Genomic DNA, 10,141 nt, shown 5'->3' on the forward strand with positions numbered 1-10,141 from the left:
GTTTTTGGGTAAACAATAACTTTCATTTAGGGGACACAATGAAAGCGCCGAGTCCACAAACAGAGGAAACTACGTTGAGCTTCTTTCTTTTCTGGCTGAAAACAACCCAGATTTACATTACCACCTGTCCACAAACAAAGTGTTTACTGGGACGTCAGGCAAAATACAAAACGACCTGATTTTTGCTATTGCTGAAGGGAGAAGAGATCAAAATGGAGATTAAAAAGGCACCCTTTGTCGCTATTATGGTGGACGAGACGACAGACGTGGGTAATGTAGCGATCTTAAAGATGTTAGTTTAACACTCTTCATTGTAAATGCGGATTTATTGATTAAAAATGCTTCGGAAATATTAATATAACTCTGTTGTACTTGTCTGACTATGTTAAGGTGATGCAACGCCCGGTTATACTGTGTTTCTGTCTAGTTTCTAGAGCCATGGCGTCATAACGATGGTATTAAGAGGTAGAATAATTCAGGTAGGAATGTGTCGGACATCACTGAAGGCCTAGGTGTGAAATGCACCGCCCGCCACTGCGTGGAGCAGCCTTCACCCCCCACGTAGGTCTGCTGTTGCTCAAGCTCATCCAGCCCCTGTGACGGCCGGACCCCAGCTGCCTCAGGACAGGACCCTCAGGATCGTCCAGGACATGGTCCCCAGGGTGCAGCAGCACTGAGGAGCAGGACAGACACACACACGCACACACACACAAACAGACACACACACACACACACACACACACGAACAGACACACACACACACACACACACACACACACACACACACATATGAACAGACACACACACACACACACGGACACACACACACATTGCAGGGGCGGCTGTGGTGCAGGAGGTAGAGCCGGTGTCTAATGATCGCAAGGTTGGCAGATCGGCGGTTCGAGCCCCGGCTGGCCACATGTCGAGGTGTCCTTGGGCAAGACACTGAACCCCAAATTGCTCCCAGTGAGCGGGCTGGCGCCTTGCATGCTAGCTTGCCTCCATTGGTGTGTGAATGGGTGAATGAGAAGCCGTTGTAAAGCGCTTTGGATAAAGGCGCTATATAAGTGCAGTCCATTTACCACATTGAGCAGCAATTTTCTTACCAGGGACCAAAGCAGGCAATATCATTTCACAGTTTCTTTATTAAAAAGCAAAAACAAACTCAAAAGAACCATTTAGTTTGTCTTTTTTCTTCCATAATGACATACTGAACAAATGATTGGAAATAACAGTAAAAACGTCTTCTAGAGAGTTCTCTTCTCTTTTAAATTGTCCCCATCTCTCTCTCGACTTCTACCCTCTTTGTCTCTTCCATAGTGCAGCAGATTAATGAAATAATCGTTCGCTTGGTGATACAAGCACCAAATTTGGCACACAAGTGCTTTGGGACCTACTCTCTCAGAAAAGTACGGTTTCCACTTGATAAAACAAAATGGCCACCATTTTTCAAGATGGCCGCCATTCGAAATTGAATCAAACAGCGTTTTTGACTGAATAATCCTATTTTGATGGCCTATACATTGAAATATATGTTTTTGAGTGTGAGAAATCCAATTCTGCATTTAGAATATCAAAATTATTGAATATTATGGTGATAAAATGGGAATTAAACTAAAAACACTCTCTTGGTGTTGTTTCCGATACGCAAAATACGCATATTGCATTTAAGCAGTGCTACAAATTTATTTTATTTTCTCATTTCAAAAAGGACACAAAATAACCAGAATGATTGAGCAATTTCCTAAAAGATGCATTAAAGACATTAGTTTCACTTTTGGCTATTGGACCTGTAAGCTACTTATCAAGGACCCCAATTGAAATAAGCCAGTGGCTTTCTTGGGTTTTTATCCTGTTAGTTGACCTTGTATGTAATATGTACTTTCATGTACCTACTTCTGCAAATCTTCTAATAAAGTTTTCAATCAATCAATCAATCAAGGCCACAAGTCTTTGTCTCCCCCCCCAATTTTTTGTTGTTGTATTTTGTATTATTATTATTATTATTATTATTATTATATTTTTTTCATTAATACTGTAGTTAGCGGAAACACAGAAAACATGTCCAAGCATAGGCTGCATTGTACAATTCTGAGCAAAACATGGCTGGCAATCATGGCTGTTTCTTCTTTTAGTCCTCACATTCACAGGCACACAACTGGGTACACTTCAGGCCGAATCGATAACATTTGCATCGTCCTCTGCATTCAGTCTTGCAGCCGCATTTCGTCAACTGCTCACACGTCTGAACAATCGGTGGAAGGGTTGTCCAGACCACTTGCCAGACCTCACCATCTTTTTTCCAGCCCCAGTTGGCAGGGCTTTCAATTTGCATTTTGCACACTGTTGCCTGGCCCCATATGCAGGCAGCTTGGAAGGCAGGCCGTTTCACATGCTGAACGAGGGATGCGCTTGTCGGTGGAATGGCATCATAAGACCTTTGCTTCCGCGCAAATAATTCTAGTCTTGCCTCATCAACCTTGCCTGTAGTGCTCTGCTTGTCATACATGGTGATGACAAACTTCTCAAGGATGTTGAGGTCTGCATCTTCTATGATAGGTGGGTACTGACTGAGCTTTTTGAAGACAGGGCTCACTTCAGGGCAAACCTCCCATGCTTGCCATGCCGTTTTTTTGCCTTTGCCACGAAAAGCTGACACAACATCACAGCCAGTGAAGGTGTGAAAGAACAGCATGTCACTGGATTTCTCTGGGCCAAGAGAAAGCACCATGTCATGGATAGGCAACCACTTAATGGACTGACCTTGGCCAAATTCTACCCAAAGCCTTACTAAGCCTGCATCCTGAAGAGTCGCAAAAACATTGACTGCAACAACAAGAATATCTGTGTCGCATGCCTTGATCAACACAGACTTCATCTGTTGCTTGGCTGCATGAAGAGTATGTATGAAGATTCTGGAGTCAGCTTCCTCATGGTTACATGGACTTAAGCCTTCAAGGCTGATGGGCTTGTTTGATAGAGCCTGCTCCCCTTTGGTCACAACTATGACATTGTTGAGACACAGGGTCACTATCTTGTCGGCTAGGAACATGAAGAGCTCAGTCTTGTTGTTGCTGTCTCGCAGGAAGCTTTTCCAGTTGGGTGGCAGTTTGTTTTTGTCTGTCACTCTTCGTCGACCTCCCATACCTCTGTTTTACCTAGTTTCAGCCTTCAGGCTTGAAGTCCAGTAGACATCAAAAATGATATCTGTTCGCTCATACTTTGATGAGTAGGTCTGGATTTTTGGAACTACATCCTGGACAGCATATTCCTCAAAGGTCTTTGATGTCGTAGGAGACAATGAATGCACAAGAGAGGAACCATCAATGATAATGGCATCACATTCTGGTTGTTTGTCAGGAGGAGAAATGGTAGCTTCCAGAATTTTTGAAAGCTGAGACTTCTGGCCAGAGTGGAGTTTCCCTGTGTCATTCAGTGCAGCAGGGAAAGGTTGATTCTCATGCTTAAAGAACTCAAGCAGGTCACACTCTCGTGATTGGCACGATATAAAAAGCTGCGAGAACAGACGACAGTCATCTTTGAGTACCTGCTTCTTCATGTCACTGGAAGCTGCAGCTGCCTCTTGGCGAAAGAAGTCGGCTTTGTTCTTTTTAATGGGCTTATAGAAGGAACCCTCATCCCCCAGACCATTGAAAAAGTCTCTGAAGGCAGCTTGACCTTTCTCAAAGTGAGTTCTTACAAGCTCAGCAGCACTGGGATGTGCGATGGTTTTTGTGTCCAATGTGAGCAGATCTTTGGACTCTTCCTGGAAAGGATTGCCCAGATCCTTCATCACATCAAACAACTTTTGGACCTTGTCAGTGAAGGACTTCTGAGACTGACTGGTCTGCTCATGATGCCTGACATCTTTGTTTGCTTCTTTGACTTGAGATGCCAACTCATACTGGTTGACTAACTGGCTAACTTCTGGTCCAGACACCATCCACCGCCTCAATGCAGATGGATCCTCTGTAAGGCCAATGGCACCACCATCACCTTTAACAACTGCATTGGCCTGCTCGTGAGCTTGGTCAATGGGTAAGCCTGAGAACTCCCTGTGAGTCTTGTGGACCACAAACTTTCCAAGCTGAAATTCATGGAAAACCTGAGGATGAGTTTGCTCCAAAGACGCCAATTGACACAATTGAGTTCCAGTAAGGATACATTCATTTTGATGTTTGGACCATTAACCCATTTCTGTTCATTCAAGTTCTACTCCAAAAAACGTTATTTTGCATCTGATGAGGCGGCCATCTTGAAAAGTGGCAGCCATCTTGGATTTTCAGCTGGAAACCGTACTTTTCTTAGAAAGTACATCCTGGACATCATTTGTGCCAAATTTGGTGCTTGTATCACCAAGTGAACGATTCTTATGAAATATTGATTTAATCTGCTGCACTACCATCCTAGTCTCTTTCACTTCCATGTCTTTCTTCTCTAGGTAAGAAGCTAACAAGAGACAAGAGACGATTAATTAAAAGATGAGTTTTGTTCAAAACAAGCTGAGAAGACGGGAATTTGTCGTCGCGGCTGGCCTGGTAGGAGACGCTGCTGGTTCCTACTACATCTATAAAATCTGGGGCAAAAGCTATTTGAAGGGGGCGTCCTAGCGGACATTTTCACTCATGGTTTGGATAAAACAGACTTGTACTTAGTATTATATCCCTCAAACGTGCCTCAGCTGGACCCCGCAATCACGCCAGTCAGAGAAGATCAGTAAAATATACACAGATAGTCACCGTATGGACATATTATTATTTTGTAAAGTATAATGTTCTTATTGAGTCTCTGCCTCAAACGGAGCCGCAGTGCAGCATGGGAGATATGCAGAGAGCCTCGCGGTGATTGGTTAACGCCAATAAAAGGATCAGATTTCACATGGGGGGGGAGAGGCCATGCTGTACTCTGGCTCTGTTCAGTCAATGCTCAATGCTCTTATTCAATGCACAATAACAACATTATACTCTAAAATCTCATCATATGTCCATATGGTATTATCTGACACTATCTGTGTGTCTTTTGCTGATCTTCTCTGTCTGAGGTGACCGGGCGGTCCCGCTGAGGCCCGTTTGAGGGTTATATCAAGTTATATCAAACTCCCCGCTGAGAAAGGCGGCTGGAAAGGCAGCTAATACAGCCAATCATGGACCTTGGATTATGAAGAACAGGCCAATGAAACATTGCGAGTTTCTGGCTAGGGAGGGACATGCAAATTAAGACAGATAAGACAATTAGAACACTAGGTAGGTATCCCCCACAAGGATGACACGCAAGTTCTAAGGAGCAGGCCTCTTGCGTCTCTTCTGTAACAGGGGGTTGTTGGACGTATCCAGGTCTTTGATCATCACCTGGTCGTAGTCCACACGCATGGTGGCTAGAGCGCTGGTCATTTCCTCCTGTAGCCAGAGCACAACACGAGGGGGGGGGGTTTACTGTACACATCTAATGCTTTACCGCCACCTACTGGCTGTGTAGTGTTACAGCAGCAGGGGAGAGTTTTTAAAGGGAATCCTGGTTATTAAGACACGTAGGCCTTACTACCCTCTAATTGCCATCTCCTACTAAAATATGTTGGTAGAAAGACATGAAATATGTTCATGTCCGGATCTTCAGTCTCACCTTGACGTCGTCCCACAGCTCTCTCTCTTCCGTCAGAACGCGAGAGGTGTGCAGAGGAGTCGGTGGGACCACCATCGATTGCTGTCATATCAAAACACAGAGTTAACAAGAGCCAGTGACACCGTCCTATACAGTATGGGACCTCCCTTGTCCCGTATATTCATCCAATCACAGGTCTTCTCATGCGTACATATAGTGTAAATGACATAGCACCGATTCCTGCAAACCCATTTGTCCCGTATTTGGAAGTGAGAACGTTTGCAACCCTAACCGTGCTCATGCTCTATCCACAAGGCTAACAAGGCTAACAAGGCTAACAAGGCTAACAGATCGTTGGCGGTCGATGGAGGTACCTACATTGATCCAGGGGTGGTTCATGAACTGGGCAATGCTCATCCTCTCGTTAAGGGTCTGTCTTCAGCAGCTGGTTGATCAGCTGTTTGGCTGCCCATGGTGAGGTCATGAACGTGGAGAAAATAAAAACAGAATGTCAGACAAACTAGACGGTTTAAATGACGTATATCAATACACTCCCAAACCTCAATGTGTCTAGAACTACCCATCCCTAAGCAATGATTTAAAATCGTAAAAGACCTGTGTAGTTCAGTGCTACTCTGACAGTTATCCTGACCCTAAAAACACTTCTCTTCAACTGAAACCATACATTGTCCAGTCCAGAAGTCTTCTAAGTCCACTCTATCCCGCTCCGACTCAAGCCCATGTACGGTAGCAAACAGCGGACTGACTGACCTTCCTCAGACACCTCGGCCCACTCGGGGTTGGGGAACTGATATTGGCCCAGCCTGATTCTCTGCTTCATCCCTGGGGAGATGGCCTGGCCTGTGTTGGAGTAGAACGGAGGGAACCCACAGAGCCTGTAGGACACGGCACACATTCATATCATCACCTTCTTCAAATAAGGACTTACCTCATATTTTATATATATTTTCTTTTTTTGTCAAATAATATATTTAGGCAAAAACATAATTTTCCTCAAAAGTCACGTAAGCCATTATTTTAAGATGGTGATGATATAATAGAATAGAATAAACATAAGGATTTTTTTCTTCCAGCCGCAACCAATCTTCTGGACAACACACAACACATCGAGGTAGCACAAGATTAGTTGCAGCTGCATATGACTATAAACATGGTGTTACACCAGCTACATACACACTCCCATTCATAAAACAGTCATTCAGAGGAGAAAGGGAGAACGGGAGAAGAGGGAGGACTGATGGACAATGTTGCTGAGAGTTAAAAACAAAAACAAAAGAAGGTAGAACTGAGATTTCAAACGGAAGGAAAGTGAAAGTGAAGCTTGTGATATAATTCTAACACACACACACACACACACACACACACACACACACACACACACGCACGTGCACACACACACACACACACACACACACACACACACACACACACACACACAGGGTATACAGACACGCTCAGTACTCACAGGATGTACATGATTACGCCCAGAGACCACATGTCACATGACTTGTCATATTTCTCTGGCCCAAGCACCTCAGGGGCTGACAGACAGACAGACAGACAGACAGACAGACAGACAGACACCCACATACACACAAGAGAGACAAAGGGACAAACAGTCAGAACGACTGACAGGTAGGGACAACAAGCAACTGAACAGTTGATAAAAGCATGTCATAATTTCTGTATATATCCGAATCATCGCAAATACCTCAGTAAAATGAAGTGTAGACTCATCGGTTATACAAACCCATCCGATGTGAACATGGGCGTCAGCAGCTTTTTGAATGTGGGGGGGACACTTATTTTTCGGGGGGTCTGGGGGTCCCCCCCCCCGACATTTTTTAAATAGTAGATTCAATTTCCTGCATTCTGGTGCGTTTTACACCCAAAATAATCTCCCTCTTTCTTTGTTTTTCCTTGGAGCTGGCATGGTCTGCAATTACTGACTACTATTATGTTTTGGTTTAACTCACAGAGGCCTGACACTGACACGTGGCACTTTTTAGGTACTTTATTAAATATGAAGATTAAAAAAGAATCAAAGAGTGAATTAGAAAAGAATGAGGTAATACTCAGAGCCTATTACAATCAAACTTAGCCCTCTTCAGTGCATTGCAGAACATACAACTATAACAAACAAACAAAATCAAAGAGTGAATTAGAGCTGTCTCCACTGCCCCTGCCTGCTGCCCCTGCCTCTGACTCACTCTCACTCTCAACCACCTATATCAGGAGAAATGGGGATGCATTGAGCACTTGTTCATATTGTTTTTCTCTAATAGAACATTTGACATAGAAATACAATCATCAATACAAAAAATACAATCACAAGCATTTTAGAAATAGAAAAATAAATGGAACAGGTGTTTTCTTCTTATTTTTTAACCCTAGCTCAAGCAATCAGATGCAAAATTGATTCTTTGGGTGGGTGCAATGGCCAAATTAAATAGTGCAAATGCTCAGGGCAATGAACACGGGCAGGAGATGCAATAATGACAGGACAGGTAAGCACTGTGAGGTGTTTGTCGCCATTCTGTGCTTTTGATGACATTTCGCCTGTGTCTGTTCTGCATTTAAACATGTCTAACCGCACTAGTAATGCCTAACAAAACTGCTAGTGCCATATAGCTGATCTAGCTCGTATTTGGTTGCTAGTAGGCTATGCTAATTATATTGCTAATACAGAGAATGTCTCATAAGGTGCTAACATTCTTATCAGAAAAGCTGGCTGTGTTTGACCTTGGGAGAACGCAATGTTGCTGTTTGGCCACTCACGGGAAAACTTGGATGACTTTGACTTACTTTTATCTTCTTAGAAAATGTTTTCCTTATATCCATCTTGGTGGATGATCTAAATATCGTCTTGCCTCAGTCTGAATGTTTTGAATCTGCGTGCGTGTCGGATGCTGCTGCTGCCGTGTTAAAAACAGAAGTAAAACGGATATGGGCAATCCCCTACTCATAAAGTGGAACGGATTTGATTGTGAAGCAATGAAAATAACGCTGACCAGTCATGCAACATATTTTTGATGGCAAATGTGGGGGGGTCCAAACGACCTTGTTTCAAAGGTGGGGGGGACACGTCCCCCCCCAAATATATGGTGGTGACGCCCATGGATGTGAATATTGTGACTGGAAAATCCCTCACCATCAGTGCAACACTTACCGACATAGTAAGGGGTGTAACAGGGGGTCTGGAGGGAGTTCTGCAAGGTTGTCTGTGCGCCTCCGGGAGATGGTTAAGGGTGATACCCGCCCCCTCAGAAGTTGTTATTTTACCAATGTTTCATTGGTCTGTAAAGATTGAACAGGCCAATGAATTGGTCCATGAAAATCCATGATTGGCTGTCTTAGCTGCCTGTCCAGCGGGGGGAGGAGTCAGAATATCTGATCACCTGGATCATTGTTGTCGTTCATTCATTCGCTGGATCTCATCATTTATTACGTAAGTTATGCATTTTCTTCTTCATACAAGCAAATAGAATAGCAGTATTGAAACAACGTAATGTTCTGTAAAGTTTAAAACTAATCGTAGGTGTTTTTATATGAAATTCGCGATTTTCTTTTTTTTACCGTCGATATAAGCCTAGGTAATACATCTGTTGCAGACAGAGAGAGAGACAGAGACAGACAGACAGAGAGAGAGACAGACAGACAGAGACAGACAGACAGAGACAGAGACAGAGAGACAGACAGAGAGAGACAGAGACAGACAGAGAGAGAACAGTGGCCGTGTGAGTCTGGGATCCCTCTGTCAGAAGGTTGTGTGTGTGTGTGGGGGGGGGGGGTTAGAGGTAAGAGACATGTCTCTAAGGGGGGGGGGGGGGGGGGGGTAATTTTAGGGGAAACTGACATCCTATGCTGAAGCTGATATCCTGAAATTACCATTGATATTAACTAGGGATGCACCGAAATGAAAATTCTTGGCCGAGGCCGAAGCCGAATTTAAGGAAACACTTGGCCGAATACCGAATACCGAATGTGTATCGGCAGTTTTTAATTTTATCATTGCATAAACTAAATACATTTTGCTTTTTATTCATGCTTCTCAAAGAAAGAAATTGAGATTGAAAAAAAAGAACTTTTATATATAACTTATTATAACTAATTATCGTGGGATTTAATCTCTACTGCTTTCCAGGGTTCAAGTTAATGATATTCATGATTTGTCTCTACATAGGCTTCAGAAAGTATTTAGACCCCTTCACTTTTTTCACATTTTTGAATAGATTTGCCATCAATCCACACACAGTACCCCATAATCTAAGTAAAAACGTTTTTTAATGTTTGCAAATGTATTAAAATGTAAATACAGAAATACCTCATGTACATAAGTATTCAGACCCTTTGTCACTCTTAAAATTAGGTCAAATGCTAAATGTCTTCAACAAGTCATTCAACAAGTTGAATTGAGTCCACCTGAGTGTAAGGATAATAGTTCATTTTATTTCAGAATGAATATCTTTTGTTTTTATAGTCTCTGGTTTGCATAGAAACCACCGCATGATACAGCTGCATG

The 10,141-nt window shown here is 43.2% G+C and overlaps 1 protein-coding gene across 1 annotated transcript; it reads right to left on the reverse strand.

The window, feature by feature from the left end:
- Positions 1–5,276: 5,276 nt before the first annotated feature.
- On the reverse strand, positions 5,277–9,026 carry LOC308172990 (MAP kinase-activated protein kinase 3-like; the record flags this gene model as incomplete). The annotated part of the gene is given in 8 exon segments (XM_080547951.1): positions 5,277–5,396; positions 5,620–5,700; positions 5,977–6,024; positions 6,026–6,063; positions 6,370–6,494; positions 7,085–7,160; positions 8,789–8,840; positions 9,018–9,026. Coding segments are annotated over 8 exon segments (549 nt in total).
- Between the last annotated feature and the right edge of the window lie 1,115 nt (positions 9,027–10,141).

Source organism: Nansenia antarctica (assembly GCF_963989245.1).
Source record: "Nansenia antarctica genome assembly, chromosome: 18".
In the NCBI taxonomy this organism is placed as follows: Eukaryota; Metazoa; Chordata; class Actinopteri; order Argentiniformes; family Microstomatidae; genus Nansenia; species Nansenia antarctica.